The sequence below is a fragment of the Plasmodium malariae genome (assembly GCF_900090045.1).
Source record: "Plasmodium malariae genome assembly, chromosome: 8".
Taxonomy (NCBI): domain Eukaryota; phylum Apicomplexa; class Aconoidasida; order Haemosporida; family Plasmodiidae; genus Plasmodium; species Plasmodium malariae.
The window spans coordinates 2,030,829-2,052,972 of record NC_041782.1 but is presented as its reverse complement, the minus strand read 5'-3'; the positions used below and the strand labels follow the sequence as shown (position 1 = coordinate 2,052,972).

Below are 22,144 nucleotides of genomic sequence, written 5' to 3'. Positions count from 1 at the left end.
AAAAAAACAAATGTTTATATCTACGTGTAATAAAAATAAATTAAATGTTTTTAAAAAAAAAACTGCTTAAAAAATTAAGAAACTATTAAATTTATATTATGTCTACAAAGTATTGTGGGACTAAAAAATTACGCCTTATTCTTGAAAGACATTTTAACATGAATAGTATGTATATATATGTATATATATGTATATATATGTATATATATGTATATATATGTATGTATATGTATGTATATGTATGTATATATATGTATATATGTATGTATATATGTATGTATTATGTATGTATATATATGTATGTATATGTATGTATATTATGTATGTATGTATATGTATGTATGTATATGTATATATGTATGTATATATATGTATGTATATGTATGTATATGTATGTATATATATGTATGTATATGTATGTATATGTATGTATATATATGTATGTATTGTATGTATATAGTATGTATATATATGTATGTATATGTATGTATATATATGTATGTATATGTATGTATATATATGTATGTATATGTATGTATATATATGTGTATATATATATGCCATTTATGTCCGTCATCCTGTGACTATACTGTAAGGGAAAATTATAGAATTTATTCTCGCCAATTTTCAGTTAACCAAGTAAAATTTCCTCTCTTTTTAAAATGCGAAGATTATACGTATTTATGTACACGTGCATATATATATATATGTATATGTGTTTTTTATTTTATATTATTTTTTTTTTTGAGCAAAAAAAGAAAGATTCTCATTTGATTATATCAGCTAACTCTCCTTTGTTGTACAAATCTGCAATTATATCGTAACCTCCAATGAAATTGTTGTTTATATACAAATGGGGAATATACGGCCAGTTACTATAAATCTTTATAGCTTCGCGCAGGTTATTATTCTTCATGACGTCAATATAAATATAATCTTTCACATTCATACTGTTCAGTATACGAACCACCTATATAAAAATAGTGTAAATCAAAAATATACGCACATTATTAATGTGTGCTAACTTTACATGTTCAATGCAAAAATGAAAAAGGAACAAAAATTATTACATTTGCACTAAATCCACATAAAGGTTTTTCTGGTGTTCCCTTCATAAATAAAACAATTTTTTCTTGCTCAAGAACTTCTTTTATTTTTACTTTTAGAGTCTGCAAAAATATAATGTATATTAAAAATGGACAATTTTTATAAAAAAAAAAAAGGATAAGGAAGGAAAAGATAAAATTGTTATTTTTACATCATTGTTTGTTATTTTTACAAATGTCTCATTTATCATCTTCAAAATTTTATTAACACCTGATACACATCCGTTTTTTCAAAATCTTTAAATTGATCAGTACTGTTGTTTGTCTGTTGTTCTGATATCCCATTTTTCTTATCTTGAAAAGAATTGCTAAAGTTAATTTTTGACACTCTAATAAAAGAAAAGAAGTTGGTATTTCTACTGCATATTATATTTTTTCTTAACAGAAAGAATATCCCAAATCTGTTTTTTACTATCATTATAAAAAATGTGCACAGGTCCAGTTTTTTATCCTCAAAGACATACAAACTAGCTATTTTGTATTTGTATGTAAAAAAAAAAAAAAAAAGAAATAACGAAATAACGAAATGTCAAAATGACGAAATGTCAAAATGACGAAATGTCGAAATAACGAAATGTCGAAATAACGAAATGTCGAAATAACGAAATGAAGGAAAAATATGTACCTTGTGCTTAATTTCTGATTCTATTTATTTTATTTATATTCTGTTATTTACTTTATTTTGTTCTCTTTTTTTACTCCCAAAATAGTGTCGTAAAAAAAAATTTTATATATCTATACTGATGTAATAACAATTTAAAATTATATTAAATTGTGTGTGTAAAAAAAATGCTCTATATAATAAGATTCAAGCATTTAAAAATATAACATCATTAACATATTTTTTTATCGAAATAATGGGGTATAACAGGAATATGTGTGTACTACGCTTCAATCATAATAATTCATAAGAAAATAGTATGTAGCACATCAGTTATCACAGAGGATGTAGATTTTTAATTCCGTTAGTAATTTAATTTTTATAAAATTCGAAAAAACATGATTCTCTTCATTTCAAGCTTATAAAATGACAAGGATAAAAGGATATGAAGTATCAATTATCTTGAACCTTAAAAAACATTTTTTTTTTTTTATATGACGATAATTCAATTAATATAGTAATATATTAGAATGAAGAAAAAGCCTGATCTGTATTTTATTATATAAGTAAAGCTAATCAAATAATGAAAACCGTTATTATATTCTAGGAATTATCTCCAGCAATTTATTTAAAAATATTTCATACTTGAATGTGCAAAAGTGTAAAATACCTTTACTGTAAAATAGATATTTAAAGGCAACACAAATGCTAGAGTATACATATACATATGTATAAATATATACATGTACAATAAAGCGTACATTTGTGCAACAAACTTAATTTTTCATATTAATTTCATGTTTTTTTTTCCTTTCAGAATTATATTATTTAATGATACTGCAAACCTTAAAAGATGCTTTTTCCTCTTTAGCTACGTATTTTAAATTAAGTTCCAAAATAAATAAAATTTCTAAATGTTTTTAAATTTATAAGAAATATATTTTCGAAATTTAAGGTTCTCTCGTTAAGCAACATAAACACGAAAAAAATAAACCAAAAAGTCAAATAAACTTATAAGTACTTTTTTTTTTTTTTTTTTTTTTTTAGCTTTTTTTTATTTTTTATAAATATTTTTAAAATACTGGTAATTTTTAGAATTATATATTGAATATATATAATATATATACAATTAAGTGCAAACATTAGTAATCATTCACAAAAAAAAGAAAAAAGAAAGAAAAAATATATATAAATATATATGTATATAATATTTCGAAAGATACATGCTATTTATTTAGTGAAAGAGTATTAAGACTAAAACTAATACTATTCCTAACGAATTACTTACGACATTAAATATACTGGAGCATTTATCTAGTGAACAAATTTCAGTTTCAAGGTCACTTAAAACTAATTCTGCAGGTTTCTTATTTTTTGCATCAACCTTTCTTCTAGCCCTTATACCACTTCCACAAGTTACACTACATGGTGACCATTCCTCCGTAATACTATTACGAATACTTTCTAAATAATTCTTTATATGTTCTTCAGATGGACCATTAGACGAATCATTATTTTCTTCCTGGTTGTCCTTTTTATTCGTATTTGCATCCACTTTATTATCCTTATTTTTCGCTTTTTCATTTCCTGCTGCATTTCCTGCTGCATTTCCTGCTGCGTTACCTGCTGCATTTCCTGCTGCATTTCCTGCTGCGTTACCTGCTGCATTTCCTGCTGCATTTCCTGCTGCGTTACCTGCTGCATTTCCTGCTGCATTTCCTGCTGCATTTCCTGCTGCATTTCCTGCTGCGTTACCTGCTGCACCTGCTGCATTTCCTGCTGCATTTCCTGCTGCATTTCCTGCTGCGTTACCTGCTGCATTTCCTGCTGCATTTCCTGCTGCATTTCCTGCTGCATTTCCTGCTGCGTTCCTGCTGCGTTACCTGCTGCATTTCCTGCTGCATTTCCTGCTGCATTTCCTGCTGCATTTCCTGCTGCATTTCCTGCTGCATTTCCTGCTGCATTTCCTGCTGCATTTCCTGCTGCATTTCCTGCTGCATTTCCTGCTGCATTTCCTGCTGCATTTCCTGCTGCGTTACCTGCTGCATTTCCTGCTGCATTTCCTGCTGCATTTCCTGCATCATTTCCTGCTGCATTTCCTGCTGCATTTCCTGCTGCATTTCCTGCTGCATTTCCTGCATCATTTCCTGCATCATTTCCTGCGCCATCATCATCTCCGGGGGGTTGTTTCAATTTATTTTCAACAGCTTTTGTGGGTTTTTTTTTTCTTTCATTGGTCACATTTCCATCTTTTTCATTGTTATTTTCATTAAGTAATCTGATTGTCTTATTATAGTTATAGAAATGATCTTGATTCGTGCTATATCTGACTTCTAACTCATTAAATAATTTAGTGTCCACATTATTGTAACACAACTCACTTAAATTTCTTGACTTGGTGGAATTTGAGTTGTGATGATATCCAGGGAAGAGGAAATCAACAATTAAAAAAGAGGATATTGCTAAGACAGATAACTTCTTCATGTTGGAGCAAGTCTATATTTATATATACTTTTTTGTGTTTTTATTATTTACTTATTATTTATTTTTTTTTAATATTCAGCAAATTATGTATGTGAAATTTAAAACAAAAAGGATTGTATTTACAACAATTAATCTTGTATAGTTTAATTCTTTTGTTGTTTGAAGATAAATAGTTTAAAAACACGTAAAAGGAAAACAAGTTTACGAAATTATAAGTAAAAAACATTTTTTTTTTTAAATAAAATAAAAATATATACATATATGTATATATGTGTGTATATATGTGTATATATATATATATATATATATATATATATATATATATATATAGAAATATGTATATAGATATATGCATAATTTTTTTCTTAATTATAAAAAGGGCAATTCACATAATTTTTAAAAGATTGTAATGTCTTGCTTGTAGCCATGCAGCCATGCATATATACATAATATAGATAAAGTGTTCTGACAAAGTTAAAAATATAAAAAAAAAAAAATTAAAAATAAATAATAAATAAATAAACTGCATGTACGAAATGTAGGCCTTCTGACAATTTCTTCTATCTTTTATTTCTGCATGTAAAATAAAGGAAACGATATATTATGTGCGCATTTCATCTTACGAGGTGTTAATTTTTTTCCTTTAAGGTGCGCCTTATATGGGTGCATGTAATTTAGAACAAAGGTCTTGCTTTTTTAATTCTGCGAAGAGGATGAGTTTTGAACCTTTTATAGGATGTGCATGTATAAAGATTAAAATATTTCCTTAAAATGGTGAACCAATTATTTCTAAATGTAAATGGGGTTGAATGTATATGAAAATTAAAAAATTTAATTATTACATTAGCTGTCAAATACCAGACATGTTCATATTTATGAGCAGCTATTTATTAATATTTTATAAAGACTTACAAAGTGTTTTTTTTTTTTTTTTTTTTTCATTACACACTATAAACTTTTTTCGCTATGAAAAACATTAAGCCCAAGCTAATATATTTTTTTTTTTTTTTGAGACACTTAAAAAATGGCCCTATTAATATAGGCTTACACATTTTGACGTGAATTGTATGGGACTATGTTGTAATGTGAAGTAACCCAAAAAAATTTAAGCTCCCATTTTTTTTGCAGTATAAAAATACGAATAGGACACTTCTCAGATAACATATACACATTTATACATGAAAACATATTGTATCTTAAAGAATTTGTGTAATGTTCAGAGAAAAAAAAACAAAAAAAAAGAAAACAGCTTCTTCCTTATATTTCACTTATATCCTTATTAGTACCCTTATAAATGCACCATTTTTCCGTATATATGAGTTAAATTTAAGGTCTTATAAAGCTTAAATCTTTCGAACGAGATAATAAAAATACGCAAGATAAATTTAATTATCACTGCTAATAAAAATATGATCCTTTTGTGGTTTAATAAATTACTATATTTCAAGTATATTTTATAATTTTACGCATTTTCTTCATGTCTAAAGCTAAAAGAAAAAATACGTTCATACATATAAAAATTTATATATTAAATATGTTGTGTAAAAAACGTTGTACCAATATCTATCGTGCAGATAATAACTTAAGGTAAACTGCATATATTACACGCACACACACTCCTGATTAACCTTTTTTTTTTTTTTTTTTTTTTAAAACGAAATTCTATCATAAGCTTGGTTGGTTAGGTCGAAATTATGAAGTTCTATTATATACACAAAATATACAGTTTAAAAAGAAAATTACTTTAGTTAACATTTTTTGTTAATAAAAATTAAGGTTGAAATATTATTTAATGGAACAAGCATATCATAATATCTAAACCTCACTAACATAAACCTTATAATATAAATGGAAGAAATGGCTTAATTAATCATAATTTTGCCTGCCCTGTGCATAATATGCGAACATATTTTTATGCACACATATATGCACAGTTAAAATATGTAAGCGTTTTGGTTATTTAAGGTATCTTCAGCTAAATTTGGTCGTTCCTCAAATACTGGCTAAATTTATTTAGTATCTTTCGAATTTACTAAGCACCATGCACAATTTTCTTAAATACACGTAAAAATTGTGGAGACTTCTTTTTTAATTAGAAGAGTTTGCGCAGTTATTTCCTTCACATTTTTTTTTTCTGTCTTTTATTTTTTAGTTAATATAACTATATATATATATATATATATATATATATATATATATATATACATATGCGAACGAAATAATTCTTTTTTATTACAAGGAGTAAATGAATTTTTATTTGACATTAACACAGTAAACCCGTAATATTTTGCCTTTACCGTAGAACCGATATAATTAATGCGTAAAAAGTGGGAAATTATAAAATGATTGTATAAATTATTTATACATTAATAAATATGTACGCGTATACTTATTCTTGTTATCATATACCTTTACGCACTTTTCATAATAGCAATACATAAGCAAGGATCTATATTGCTCTACATTAAAAGATAAACTTTTTATGCTCGTAAACATATAAAGATTGTGGAGGTATTGAAAAAATTACGAATTTTAAGATTTTCAAAACACAAAAAAAATATTTAACGTAACTAGGATAAAAGAAACTGAGATTGTATTAGCAAATAGGAAATATTTTTTTTAAGAACAAAACATTAGGAACTGTTGTATATTCATTTAAAAGTGTTCCAAAATGTGAGGGCTTACAAGTTCCAATTTCTTATATAAATGTATATATATATTATAATACTAACCCTTTTCATATTTATATTAAAAAGACAAAATTAAATAAAGCATAAGAGTAAACAAAAAATTGAACAGTGTGTATAATGCACAACTCAATTGAATCAAAAAATTTAAAACCTCATAGTAACAATACGTATGTTTACATATATTAATTCTGGACAAAACTTATGTATGTGACAAATGCAATATAAGAGAAAAAAAAAAAAAAAAATTATATGAACATGTAAGCAATGAAATGATAAAAAAAAAAAAATATTCAAACTTTTTGAATATTACTAATTTAAAAAAAAAAAAAAAAAATTTATTAATAAGTAATCAATTAAAAAAATGCAGAAAAATTTTTTATTCCAGCTAGCTAATTATAACTCAGTTCAAAAGTAAATTTGAAAAAAAAAGAAAAAAGAAAAAAATATATATAGGCAATTAAATATAAATAAATATATAAATATAAATAAATATATAAATATATACATATAAATAAATATATAAATATATACATATAAATAAATATATACTTATATATATATATATATATTATCCCCCTTGATTTTCAAATAAATATGCATACCTGAAAAAATGTGAAAATTGTTATAGTACACATTTCCTCCGCTTTTTTCTTTTAAATTTTTCACATATTAAAGGTATGTTTAGCACATAATAAAATGATTTTTATTTTTTGTGAGCATATTAATATGGCAAGCCGAAATGCCCAGCATTTTCCTTTTCAATGCCATATATATTTCATTTTTTTTTTTTATCATATATTGTGATAAATTACATAAACAATATTATAATTTATGTAATCATTTTAAAAATAGCACCTCAGAATGATGATTTATGTTTATTTTATTATATCAATAAAATTTAGATTCATATCATCATTTTTATAACCTTATCTTATGCATTTACTATTTGCTTCATTAACTGTCCATTTCATTAAATTTCGCGAGCAACGAAACTTGACTTATATTGTTAGATGGTCCACTTTTCTTCTTAATAAGGTCTAATATTTTATCACATTTTTTACCCTGGATAATTGGTTGTTCAAACATTTCGCATTTTATATCGTGTGCATCCAATTTTCTTGATTTAAGAAATCTTTTTTTTTCTTTTCTTCCTTTTTTATATTGTACATATTAAAAATTTTAGATAACCACAACAATTCTATAAATTTATTAAGCTGTTCAGCATTCATATAATCATCACAAGATATATAAGGATGAAAAAGATTTTGCAGCTGTACATTTTGATAAATTTTAGTACTTTCTTCTTCCGTCAACTGTTTAACACTCTTATTATATAAATCTTTTACGTCTTCATCATTTTCTTGTGTTAAACCGAATGATTTTTCATCAATGGTACTCAAACTTTTAGTTATACTGAATTTATCTCTTATTAAGTTAAAATCTTCTGCATTCATTTTAAATATACCACCTGCTATATTCTTATATGAATTATCTGAATATTCGTTATAATATCTGTTTCTTCTGGGAGCTTTAAATATTTCCCCCTCATCGTTGTCTTCATCATACCCTTCGTCGTTTTCATCATCATCTTTGTCATCAACATTATTAACATTAACCTCATTATCATAATAAGATCTATTTCTATGTCTAAAAGGTGAAATTCTTTTAAAAAAATTTTGCGATTTTTTTTTTTTTTTACTTTTGCTTGAACTACTTACTTTTGATTCATGATCTTTCGTTAATGAAAAAATTTTTCTCACATTATCAAAAAAATGAGAACGTTTTAATGAGCCTGATTTCCTTTTAACATCGTCTATATCATCCTTAACTAAATCTGATTTAAAAGGAGTCTGAAATAAAATATTTTGCTTAATATTAAAAAGACCCGTTTCGTTTTGGTGTTCATCAAATTCTTCTATTGAAGGAGAGCTTAAACCTGATTTGTTCGGAGAACTTTTACCATGTTCAAATTCATCTACACCAGATTCGCTAGAAAACGTTTCCATGCCGTCAATTACTTCTGAGTCTAAATATGAACTGTCAGCAGAGTCACTACAGCTGGAATTATATGTAGATCGCCTTTTTCTTCTCATACTAGAAAAAAAATCTTTTCATAGTAAAAACAGAGCGGAATTAAGCGAAATCGACAAAATAGAGCGAAATCGACAAAATAGAGCGAAATAGACAAAATAGAGCGAAATAGACAAAATAGAGCGAAATAGACAAAATAAAGCGAAATAGACAAAATAAAGCGAAATAGACAAAATAGAGCGAAATAGACAAAATAAAGCGAAATAGACAAAATAGAGCGAAATAGACAAAATAAAGCGAAATAGACAAAATAAAGCGAAATAGACAAAATAAAGCGAAATAGACAAAATATAGCGAAATAGACAGAGCAAATTATTTCATTTCATATATAAATGATATAAAATAATTTGCATATCATTTTTATAAGTAAATATTTATAAAGTTACTTAATGGGGTGCTTAATGGAGTTTGTAATTTAAGTCTTAGTTTTGCTCTTTCCTCAGAATTCTGTGAACCTGTTAAAAATGCAAGCACGTTATATATATGTATACTAATTTATACGCGCGTAAAGCACACACACTTAATACTTCGCGCATATTAAACTTTTCAATTCTTTTGTATTTCATGTGCACACAAATGTACTTCATATTAAATTATTTTTCAGTTACATTATGCTTTAACTTTTACGCTTGTTCATGAATACGCAAGTACACTTTGCAAAATTAAATTATAATAAAAAACATATATATGTATGTATATATATATTTATTTATCTATATCTAGCTCTATATATATGACATAACATGAAAAAAAAAAAAAAAAGAATTTAAAAATTTTTTTTGCTATAAATGCGGTTCAAATTGAGGAAGGTAAAATGTTATGTGTTAATTTCTTCCACCTGCGAGTTTACTTAAACCTTATACATATACATATAAATACATATATATATATATATATATTTATACATTTTGTATGCACATGTGTTATTTATTCAAATAAATTTTGAGCCTAACCGTTGATCCTATGAAGCGATATAAGTAATAAAAGCGCTGAAAGGAATGTGGGGTTCATTGTATGTTGTTCCTTCAATTTTTATCCCTGATGATTATTTTTCTTATTATTTTCTCTTAATAAATAATAATTTTTTAAAATGAAGTTGAAAATTGAAAAAAGTTCATAGTTAACGATAATGTTAAAATATTATACTCTCCCATATGAAACAATCATTTTATGCAAAACTTACAGAGTTAATTCAGCCCATATTTAAAGAAGCCTTTTTTGGGAGCTGTCGCATTATTTGTAGAATTGTTTTGCATTGCTTAATTTTGTTATGCCGTATTAAATTTTATTTTGTTATATATTATATATATATATATATATATATATTTATTTTTTTTTTTTGGGGGTTGGGGACCTAATTTTGCTACATGACGAAAAATATATCAAGCCAAAAATATACTCATTTGTACCTGTGAAACCATGCTTAATGAACTTTTCTTAACCCCTTACGTTACTAACATAGAGCAGTTAATGTATACAGCTAAAAATTAAAGGGTGGGTATAACTGAATTTTGTGAAGAACGAGTTAATTTTTTTTTCGTCCGTGATATTTCGATTTGTTCATATAAACATTTATGTACATATACATATATGTATATATATGTATGTGTATGTGGGCACGTATGTATGTACATGCGTCTGCTCTACAAACCAAAAGGAGAGAAACTAAACCACAGCTTAATTCTCACAACAGTGAACAAGTGTACACCTTCATTATTTAACAAGGGCTTACTTGTTATATTAAAACTATTTTAAAAAAAAAAAAATAATAAAATAAAAACTAAAATAATTTTGCACTAATACATATGATAGTCTTTATCACATATTATAACATGTTAAGTAATTATTATATATATGTAGAAAAATGGAATATGCTCAAAAATTTAATTTTTTTATGTACGTAGCGAAATATTGCTTGGTCAGAATTTTCCCTTTTTACCTACTCAATTCAAAATTGTATCAAAATAAAATAAATTATTTTTTACAATTTGAATGAACTGAGAAAAAATGCACATGTAAAAATACAATTTTTGAAAAGAGTAACATTTTGAAAAAGTCAGCCCCCCCTTGAAGTATGTTACAAATATAGTTCTGTGAAATGTTCATGAAATATTCGCTAAATATCCTTAAAAAAATGAGGAAAAACACAAAATAGGGCCTTAAGACTTCTCTTAAAATCGTAAATTATAAAGAGTGTGTTTCCCAGAAAATAGGGGAAAAAAAATTATAAATAGAAAGTGGAAATAGGAGTATACATATAGAAATGATGTATAATGAATGGTTAATAGTAAACAGTTATCTCTGAACGGTGGAAAGTAAACGGTTAACAATATATGATGAAAATACGATGGCGAATGATTGCATTTACGAGTTGGCACTTTCATCCATCCCCCGCGAAATATTATATGTAATTTTATTTTTATGAGTTTTCTATATACATTTGATTAAAAAGAGATGTATACATTTATACTGAAACATTACTAATTTCGGGTTTTGTCATTTAGCTAATTTTATAAATTAGGAATGTGCTTCCTATTTTTTTATGAACAATAACTGTGCCCTTTGTCATTCGTGAAATTTTTTTTAATTTTTTTTTTTTTTTTTTATGTAATTTCTTTTTTAAACTCTATTTTCGCCATTGATTGGGCATAAATAAAAATACGTACATATATATATACATAAGCGGAAGTTATATGTACTTATATTTGTTTAGGTTTCCCCTCTTTTTCTTTTTTTGTAAAATGATATATCGTTCATGCAGAATTTTTTGTTTTATCGTTTATACACTTTTTTAGCTCCATCATCCACCTCCCATTGGAGAATAAATATATAGGACATATCACATATAAACAACAATGTGATACCATTTCGAAAAAAAAAAAAAAATATACGCATGGAATAGTATACTTAAGGCATACCATCATCCACATAGCATAATATACACATATTATGTTTACCCCCCCCTTCACTTTTTATTTTTTCCACACACACGCACATACATATATGTATATATATATATGGGTGTAACTCCTTTAAGCGCTTTATATACAACCATGATAGACTTCGACACGTATTTGTTGGTGAACAGTGAAACGCTAAAATCGCTTTCCTTTTTTGAAATATTCTTAACCTTTTATGTTTTAAGAAGACTTACCTATCTTTTTTTCTTTAAACATGGAACAAATTATAACGTAGAAATATGTGCATGTGATGAATTAAATGTGAATAACTTATATAATTCAAAAACTGTAAATTTTGGCAACTTGAAAAATCATAACATAGCACTGTGGAACTTTTTCTCAAAAATTATATTAAAAGAGAAGAAAACAAATATATACACACATACATACACGCACACAAACACAAACACAAACACACACGCAAACACGCACACAAATACGCACACAAACACACACACAAACACGCACACAAATACGCACACAAACACACACACAAACACGCACACAAATACGCACACAAACACACACACAAACACGCACACAAATACGCACACAAACACACACACAAACACGCACACAAATACGCACACAAACACACACACATTTTTTCCTAAAAATGAAGCATATCCAGACAATTATTCGAATATTTGGAATTTTTATCTTTTAAAAATTTTATTTTTTTATTTTAACAGACGAAGGAGAAATTTAAAGCGAAAACGTATTTATGAAAAGGAAAAGGAAGAGATAAAAAAGAGGGATAAGAACTTCTTCTTTTTATTTTCCTCCTACATTATATCCTTGTTACACGAGGAAAATAGCATTATTAAAAAAAAAGATAAGTTACTATTTTTATTTTTGTTTTTCTTTTTTTTCACAAAAAGCTCAACTTGGAAAGGGAAAAAAAACTTAATGAAGGAACCTCTCTTTAACAATAAAGGAAAAAAAAAAAATTCATTTGTTCATAATTATTATAGTGAAATTTACGAAAAAGGTATCTGTAAATATTTTAGAAAAATAAAAGTTAATGCTATACGGAAGTTGTTGGACAACCACTTATGCCACGTGTACATTTTTGACGAAAATGCTAATGAAAACAGTGAGCAGCGGGGAGGAGAGAAAAAAAAAAATGTTATCAGCTGTGTAAACAAAGATACAAGCACAGGTACAAGCAGCGGTACAAGCATCGGAACAAGTAGCAGAACAAGTAGAAGAACAAATAGCAGAACAAGTAGCAGAACAAGTAGCAGAACAAATAGAGGCTCCTGTATTGGAAGGAGTGGCAATGGCAAGGTCCTCATTTTGTGCAAAAAATCTCTTTTCTACCTAAGTCAAATATGCGTAAACTACCTAAAAATTATGAACATGAAGTGTGGAGCGAACCCTAATTTTACAGTTAAAGAGGAGGAAATACTACAGAAAGAAGCCTGTCTTTTAAAATTTTGTACCAATTATTATGTGTCTCATATACATATTTTTCACAGTTTAATGAACATAAGGAAAAATAATGCTCTTCACTTATTTATGTTGTTATTACAATATATTCATAATAAAAAAAAATGTATCATCCATATTTCTAAGGGGAGATTTAAAAAAAAAATATTCCATCAGAAGAAAAACATTTCCTACCCCTTCTATTTTAAGATATTTTTAGTGCTTATATATTACAGGTTTTTTCACACACATAAAAAAAAAAAAGTATTCACTTCTTTTGTTCCATTTATTCAACCTTTCAACAAATGGGAAGATGCATATAAATATATACCCCTCAAACAAGGTAATAAGTATTCACATTGTCAAACAAACAAACAACACAGATCTGAAAAAAAAAAGGAAGTTATCTCCTACTTTACTGCAACATGTGCATATATATGTCTTATACACAATAATAGTTATTATAACATATACTATATCTTTTTACATTTGGTAAGAAAAACGGAAAATACATATCTCTATGAGAAGATAAATCATTTCATAAACGAGCTAGCTAAATTAGACGCGAAGTGTCAATATTTGTGGAACATGAAAAATATGCTTTTTTACACATATTTGCATATATGTTTGATGAAAAATACACAAATGGTAAAGAAGCATAAAAATGAAAAATTTGGGGATGTCCCTTTTCTAAATAATTTTTCATTTTTTCAAAGGAGAATATCTCCCCATTCGAAGGAGTGCAAAACATGTATGAATTCAGACAAATACCACTTGAAAAAAAATAAATCAAATATGATGATAATATATGAGAGCGAAAATAGAAAAGCACGCCTAATGAAGCAGCAAATATGCTCAGGTAATAACGTATGTAATGATGGCATTCCGTATTGTAAATGTAAAGCCTTTAATTGTGAACACATGACAAAAAATAAAAAGAGGAACATATATATTTATAGGAATAATGAATATTTAAAATATATACAGAGAAATTTTGAATTTTTTTTTAAAATATTAGAATGTAAATCATACAACTATATGGCTGCCTCACATATTTTTACTTTTTGCAATATACTTGTTTTTCTGTTCAACTTTAAAGAAGGAGGATTCTTAGGTTTCAAAAATAACGAAATAATAAAAAAAAAATTGGAAAATCATTATAAAACTCTTTTACATAAAAATATTTATTATTACGCATTTCATAGTTCATTTGTTCTGCTTTATTTGCAAAAGGTGTATTGCATTTTGATTGAACATTTGAAGAAATTTTTTTTTGTTGTGTTGAAGAAAAATGTATATACATGTAATTTTAATTTGCTCGTTAAAGGAGTAGCATGTAATGATAATAGGAGGACAGGAAAAAGTAACAGAAGGAAGAGACTGATTCGTCTCAATTCTATTAAAAATGGTAACAGTAGTTGTTCCTATCACTGTCAGATATATAAAAATCGAGCTAGCGTAGGCAACAAAATGAGCATGCGCAATTACAAATATGGGAATAGTTATACCAAGAAGGAAGGAAAGGAATGGATTGAAAAGGAACAGCATGACATATCTGAACTTTTGTATTACAATAGAAACAATTCAAATAACTTAATTTGTAATGATAATATTGCTACAATTTTTTCCATTAATTCGAGTAGCTGTGGTTGTAATTTAATAAATAGTTCAAATAAGCTAGTTAGTGATAAAAAAAAAAAAATTTATAAATATCAAAGCACTGTATTATCAGTTATTCAAAAAAGCAGAAACCGCTTCGAAAACGAAATTAGAAGAAACGGTTATATATATGTAAAAAGCACTTATGTCGAATTTTATTTGTTAGCAAAAAAAAAAAATTATGAACAAGACAGGAACATTTTGTCTAATTTGTTATATAAAAAAATAAAAAAATATTTATTAAATTATAAAACTTTTTCAAAAGATATGATAAAACTGCTCAAAGAATTTTATAGCGAAAAATGTTACATAAATTTTTATGCTAATGCTTTGAGAAATATTATGTACTGTGTGTGCAATTGTAATTTCTTTTTTTTCGAGATATTTTATAACTTAATTGTTCCTTTATTGCTTCAAAAAAAAAAGGACCTGAACAGGCAAGGTGATAATGGGGGAAAAAATGCAAAAATAAATGAGCAAAAAAAAATAAATCATCTTTCACAGATATATCAAAAGAAAGGACAAAAAGCACTAACAACTCTGCTCCGCAACTTTGACCGCCATTTTATGAAAGAATTAAAACATTTTAGAGAGATTTACATTTCTTTCAAGATCATGTGCGAAGGGGAGCAAAATGTTCATATAAAATCAGTTAATCGTCTGTTAAGAATTTGTGTACGAGCTAATAAAACTTATTACAGTTGCTTAATGAAAAAAGGGAATAAACAAGTAAAAAGTAAAAAATGGATAACCAACCATTTTCATATATTTTCTCTCAATACATATAATTTCGACGTGCTTCTAAGCATTTTAATTTCTTACATTAAAATGAAAAAAAAAAAAAAAGAAAAAAAAGAAGCAAATAAAAAAAACAAAGGAGAAAAAGATAGTACTACCTCAAGAAATTATAACTCCATGTTTTTTAAATGTATTTTTAATACAATCCATGAACATGCTTTGCATATATATCACATGCTAAAAATGCATGTATATAAGGAAAATGATAATGCACCCATTACCAACAATAGCTGTAGCAAAAGAATTGCGAACTATATGAACTGTAAATCGGTTAATGTCAAAATAATTCATATGAAGAGTTGTATAAATTATACTGATTTTAGTAATACCAACAAAAGCGTTATTAAAAATGATAATGTAAAGTATAATGATGTAAAGCATAATAATGCACAGAATAATAATGGTAATAATGACATGGACAAAAATACCATAGATGGGTCCAAAGCACGTGATAGATTAAACTATTTCGAGCTAAATTTAAAAGCAAATCTAAATTTTTTATATAAAATATACATAGATATAGATCACTTTTTTAAAATTTTGAAAATTAATAACTTCACTATTTTTTACATTGCAAGAAAATGTGCACACTCATCCAAAAAAATAAAAAAAAAAATTTTCTTTTTAAAATTCCTTTTTTCAATTCATTTTCTTACGTTTTTATGTGAACATAGATATATATTTTCACTACTAAGGGAAATATATAAAATCTTAAAATTTTTGTTTTGTAAAAAGTTCTATATATCGGATTAGCTCAATTTTATTTTCATTCATTTAACAACTGGTGTTTCTTCTTCAGCTGATTTTTTTTTCTTCTACTTATTTGTTTTACACTTTAAGAATTCTGTTTCATATCAAATTTTGCTTTTTTATATTTTTATGCTAAAAATAAAAGTTATTTGTATTTAATTAAACTACAAAGAGGTGTAGAAAATTTAGACAACAAAAAAAAAAAAAAAAAAAAAGTTGTGCCCTTAGATAAATAAGCACAAGTATATATATGCATGTATATATATTCCCGTATATTAAGCACAATCTTAAATAATTGGTAAAAAAAAAAAAAAAAAACTCAGAAAAACAAAGGTATAAAAGGTGACAAAAATTCAGTTTTGTATTTATGCACCAATTAAAAGGTAAATATAAAAGGCGGTCTAACTCAATGATGTACGGTAATATAACCACTTTATCGTTTAAAGATGTGAAAATATACCATTTATAAAACCAAAAAAAATAATAAAATAAAATGAAAAATAATTCAAATAACAAATGTTTTATTTTAAACTTAATATATAAATGTTCATTATCAATTCTACTCAAACGATGTTATTAATAATTTTATTTTTCATTTTGGTAAAAGTTCTTTTTTTTTTTTTTCCCTTTTTCATGAATTGTCTTTATTTTCCTGCTGGTACGCATATATTGCACATGCACATTTTCTATGCTTTACATAATCATTAATAATGTACTGAATTCTGTCGTTTAATAAGTCATACAGTTGCATATAACTTAACTGCAATTGTTTCCTAACTTTAAATTCTTTTTCTAGTAATAATTTTATTTTACATTTGCTGTTTTGTATTTGCTTCTTTATATGATCTAAATTATTTTGGTAATTTATTATTTCTCTTTCATATATATTATTATTTTCACAAAAATTCATCATATAATTTATATTATTTTGTTTTACATGTTCTTCCTTTTTTAGCATGGATAATTTTTCCTCTAACATACTCCTTATTGAGTGCTTCTCACTTATTTCAATTCGTAATTGCTTCAATTTTTCCGTAATTACTTTTATTGTTTCTCGATAATTTTTTTCATTGGTATCTTCGAAAGTTTCATCATTTATTTCATTATTCAAAAATGTTAATGGAAAATTGTCAAAAAGAATTTGCTCATTCATTATTCTGAAAAAAAAACTAACTGGGACACTGCAAAATTTGAAGAAGAAATAACGGTTAAAAGATATAATCTTAGAAAAATTAAAACCCTTTTTTTTATTTAAACTTTTACTTTATTTCATTTGATTGGGCAAATAAAGAATAAAATTAAAATTTTAGTGCCATGGTTCTCAACACGAACGTGGTGAAAACAAAAATATGAAAACAACTTATATATATATATATATATATATATATATATTTTTTTTTTTTTTTTTTTTTTTATTTATATGTATATTTCATATATATTATTTTACTATAGTAATAAGCTAACGAGTAAAGAAAAAGGAACTTTGAGCGCTCCTACTACAGATTTATTTATAACACGAATCAAAAAAATTTATTCCAATATGTACATAAATCCCATCGTCATCTAAAACTTTAATCATTCAGCTTGCAAATAATTTAATCACGTAAAATGGGGAAGGTAACATAAAGAAAATTTTTTTCTTAAATTTGGCCTCATATATGTATTATATGTATATGCAGTATATGCACTGTTCAGATAAAATGTTGCTATTTATCGTACTACGGGAAATAAGTTATTATTCGTTAATTTTTCTTCAATTAATACTTAATTTTTCCATAATTCACTCTTATAGTTATTTCTCTGTTACTTTTTCAACGTTATACGTATAAATATATATATATATTATCATACATATGTGCATGTAATATGCAACATATATGGTTTTTTTTTTTTTTTTTTTTTTGAGCGCATTAATAATTTAAAATTTTTTTTTTGTCAAAAAATTATTACCTGTTCAGGTAAAAATAATATATTTAAAACTTTATGTACGAACAAATATTTTTCCTATTAAATGAAAAAAAATTATGCAGAATCGTAAATCCTTGTGGAAAACATTAAAGAAATTTTTTTTTTTTTATTCTTAACCATTTATAATCAGTTCGTACGATAGTTTTACGCTCGAAATACGGTAGTCCTAATATTGTAAATTTCCAATTTAACAGTAAGTATCACTAATGTAACTACCTTTTTTTTTTTTTTTTTTTTTTATTTTACATGTTGTATAAATTTAAATGTTATTACTGTTCCGTATAATAGCGTTTAAAATATAAAAAAAAAAAAAAAAATTTTATAATGCATTTAAAATAGAACAAGTATGGTATATTATTCTCAGAAGTCCGTCCATTGCTAATATATACGTCTCTTCTTCAGATGGCAGAACTAGAGCTGTTTCACCTTTTTTTAAAACAGTTTGTTATGAGTAAGTGTATACATATATATATATATATAATTTGCTTATGTGAACACCTATATACGTAAACAATCGAGTGCTTACACAAATTTATGTTTTTACCCCAGTATAAATTTTGTACATATTTCTGTACACGAAAATGAGACAAAGTTATCATTCCGGTCATTTCTATGCTTGCTTAAAATAATGTGATAATTTATGTATAATGAAAAGGTAGGGCTTATTATTTCCACATTTTTTAAGTGTAGTTTGTTATGCATCTTTTCATGAGTAATAGTTTTTATTTTTAAGTTGTTCTTCTTAAGACAAATAAAAGATACTGTTTTTTACAAAAAAATGGAAAATTTGTATATATAAGAAAATAAAAAAAATTAATGAACAAGATGAGCTGAATTTTTTACAAAAACATAAAAATGGAAAAAGAACAAAAAAACAAAACAAAACACAAACACAAATATAAACACAATCACAATCAAGTTGTCACGTATACTATTACAGTCATATCAGACTCGTTTTTCAATCTTTTAAAATATTTTGTTCCCCTATGATGAAATTATCAAAATATTCTACATTTATATTAATCTCGTGCTTTTTTGAGAAATCTTTAATGACTTGTGAAACTTTCCTTTTGGTATCATCAAGCATGTATTCCTACAAAGATGGTGAAAAAGCGAAAAAACGAGGAACATTAAAAGGTTGATAATGTAACTAACAATGGAACAAATAAAATGTAAAAGAATGACCGAAGCTGGAAAATCGCAACAACCAATAGAAGCATGGCGAATATGCATTAACATAATATGCAAAAGAATGGACACACAAATGAGCAATGATGCAATATGCAAAGCGACAAATGGCATGTGGCATGGCGGTGCTGCACCCTCTGCAATTTATCTTATCTCTACCTGTTCCAAAAGAACCACTGAACTATAAAACTTTCGTATCTTTCCATTTATCATGTTGGTAATAATATTTTCTGGTTTTTTTAAATCCTTTAGTGATTCTTTAATAATGTCCAGCTCTCTTTTAACAACTTTTTCATTTAATCTATCAACTGATATACTAACAGGTTTAGCTGATAAAATATGCATAGCTAGATCATCCGCAATATTAAGTATATCTTCCTTTTTTGTTTTTAAATTTTCATTTAAGGTTTCAATATTCATAACTAGCAAAACTCCTGATAACCCAACAGTGTTATTCCCCTCGATTACATTGTGTATATAGAAATGCAGAAACTCTTGTTCGTTTCTTTTTACATATTTTGTAAACCTCCCTATCTTTATATCCTCACGAAAAATATTTCTCAAGTAATTCAAATGTTCTCCTACTGTTTCGTTCGAACGGCCGTTCTGGTCAACGTAAGGCAACGTCAGTAGGTTATCAATATTATGGGTAGACGATGTGAAAGTAGTAGAGGAAGCTGCATAGTTAGCGGTAGCTTCTGACTTATTCAGTGATGACATTTCGCCTACCAGCGCAATGTTCACTAAATTTTTGACGAAACTAACGAACTTGTCATTTCTCGACACAAAGTCCGAATCAGACAACAATTCTATTAAAACTATTTTATTATCTAAAATTCCTGCAGCTACTAGTCCTTCTTTTTGCGTTTTAACACTTGTTGATACGAATAAAGAATTTTTTGCATTTTTCCTAACAAGTTCTACAGCTTTTTCAATATCATTATTACACTCCTTCAGTGCATTGTTACATATTTGTATACTAGCATTTGTTACTTCCCTTACATATTTTAGTTGTTTTAAATGTTCATTTGATGAATATACCTTTATGTTATTATTAAAATTCTTTCTACTCTTTTTTAAATTATTTATATTGTATGATAACTTTAAACTCTTATTCGTTTTAAAACATAGGGCGCAAAAGGAGCAGTTCAAAAATATAAATAGTACGGGAGAAAGAAATTTCATCTCATTTAATTCGTTTAGTCCGTTTAATTCGTTTAGTCCGTTTAATTCGTTTAGTCCGTTTAATTCGTTTAGTCCGTTTAATTCGTTTAGTCCGTTTAATTCGTTTAGTCCGTTTAATTCGTTTAGTCCGTTTAATTCGTTTAGTCCGTTTAATTCGTTTAATTCGTTTAATTCGTTTAAGTCATTTAGTCCGTTTAGTCCGTATAATCCATTTAATTTATTGATTTATCTTTCAGTTATTTAATACTTATCACAATATATGGATAAAAGAATATCTGCCAGATGGGAACCACGAGATATGAGCAAATTCTCATAGCAAAGGGGGGGAAGGGGACGTTTTTTCTTGTAATAACAGAAGATTCTACTTCTTTGGTGGTATCTTTATACACAGTTATGCGAACAAACATGTGAACACATGTACATACATATATATACGTGCAATAGTACACACTCTCATTTAGCACAAACGTATAATTTTATTTTTTGTCGCTTTTGTGTTGTAAATGTCAGGTTACAAGAAGCCCTTTTCTCCTTACAAAATTCTGCATTTTTTTTGGTCGCATATAAAAAAAAGGGATGCAGGTAAGGGGTACATCCTCCCTGTATTTTTATAATTGCGATATTTTTAAAAAGAAAAGTCGTACAGATAAGTATACATATGTAAGGAAATATGTATTTACATATATATATATATATATATATATATATATATATATATATATATATATATTTTTTTTTTATTTTTTATTTTTTTGTGCCTTTTGTTTACTAAAAAAAGGTTTCAAAAATGTACTCTTGGGGGAAAAAAGTTTAACAAAAAAAAAGAAAAAAAAAGAACATATGTCAAAACATAGCATATCATAACGTAACACAACATAACGTGCTATAACTTCTATGCGTCACAAGTGTTACACTTTCATGAATATTCATTATGGCTATTCAAAGTAGAGGTAAAAAATATCACTAGGGGTATAAACGTGTTTATGCATGCATATATATGTATGAATTTGACTATATATACTTACACAATATCACTTATCGCGTGGGGGAATGCATGCTTACGCCCTCAACGCCGTCCTCAAATTTTGTACATTCCAAGGTAAGGAAAAAATTTAATTTCAAAAAATACAAAAAAAAATAAAAAAATTCAAATAGGAATATAATGAACAATAATACACATATATAAACAACATAAATGTATGTATGTATATATATATATATATATGTGCGCTT

General features: G+C 26.3%; 6 protein-coding genes across 6 annotated transcripts; 1 reads left to right on the top strand and 5 right to left on the bottom strand.

Annotated features, from left to right (window-relative positions):
- Positions 1 to 766: 766 nt before the first annotated feature.
- On the bottom strand, positions 767 to 1,524 carry GLP1 (1-cys-glutaredoxin-like protein-1, putative; the record flags this gene model as incomplete). The annotated part of the gene is made up of 3 exons (XM_029004695.1): positions 767 to 970; positions 1,071 to 1,169; positions 1,318 to 1,524. The coding sequence occupies 3 exons, from the start codon at positions 1,522 to 1,524 to the stop codon at positions 767 to 769; spliced, it is 510 nt and encodes a 169-aa protein (XP_028861358.1).
- Positions 1,525 to 2,941: 1,417 nt separating this feature from the next.
- Positions 2,942 to 4,191, bottom strand: CSP (circumsporozoite (CS) protein, putative; the record flags this gene model as incomplete). The annotated part of the gene is made up of 2 exons (XM_029004694.1): positions 2,942 to 3,510; positions 3,591 to 4,191. The coding sequence occupies 2 exons, from the start codon at positions 4,189 to 4,191 to the stop codon at positions 2,942 to 2,944; spliced, it is 1,170 nt and encodes a 389-aa protein (XP_028861357.1).
- Positions 4,192 to 7,975: 3,784 nt separating this feature from the next.
- On the bottom strand, positions 7,976 to 8,974 carry PmUG01_08051500 (uncharacterized protein; the record flags this gene model as incomplete). Its single annotated transcript, XM_029004693.1, has 1 exon — positions 7,976 to 8,974. One exon carries the CDS (start codon positions 8,972 to 8,974, stop codon positions 7,976 to 7,978), a length of 999 nt encoding a protein of 332 aa, XP_028861356.1.
- A 3,051-nt stretch (positions 8,975 to 12,025) lies between these two features.
- Positions 12,026 to 16,573, top strand: PmUG01_08051400 (conserved Plasmodium protein, unknown function; the record flags this gene model as incomplete). The annotated part of the gene is made up of 1 exon (XM_029004692.1): positions 12,026 to 16,573. The coding sequence occupies one exon, from the start codon at positions 12,026 to 12,028 to the stop codon at positions 16,571 to 16,573; it is 4,548 nt and encodes a 1,515-aa protein (XP_028861355.1).
- A 628-nt stretch (positions 16,574 to 17,201) lies between these two features.
- On the bottom strand, positions 17,202 to 17,723 carry PmUG01_08051300 (conserved Plasmodium protein, unknown function; the record flags this gene model as incomplete). The annotated part of the gene is made up of 1 exon (XM_029004691.1): positions 17,202 to 17,723. One exon carries the CDS (start codon positions 17,721 to 17,723, stop codon positions 17,202 to 17,204), a length of 522 nt encoding a protein of 173 aa, XP_028861354.1.
- Positions 17,724 to 19,496: 1,773 nt separating this feature from the next.
- On the bottom strand, positions 19,497 to 20,911 carry EF-Ts (elongation factor ts, putative; the record flags this gene model as incomplete). The annotated part of the gene is made up of 2 exons (XM_029004690.1): positions 19,497 to 19,631; positions 19,886 to 20,911. 2 exons carry the CDS (start codon positions 20,909 to 20,911, stop codon positions 19,497 to 19,499), a joined length of 1,161 nt encoding a protein of 386 aa, XP_028861353.1.
- Positions 20,912 to 22,144: the final 1,233 nt, after the last annotated feature.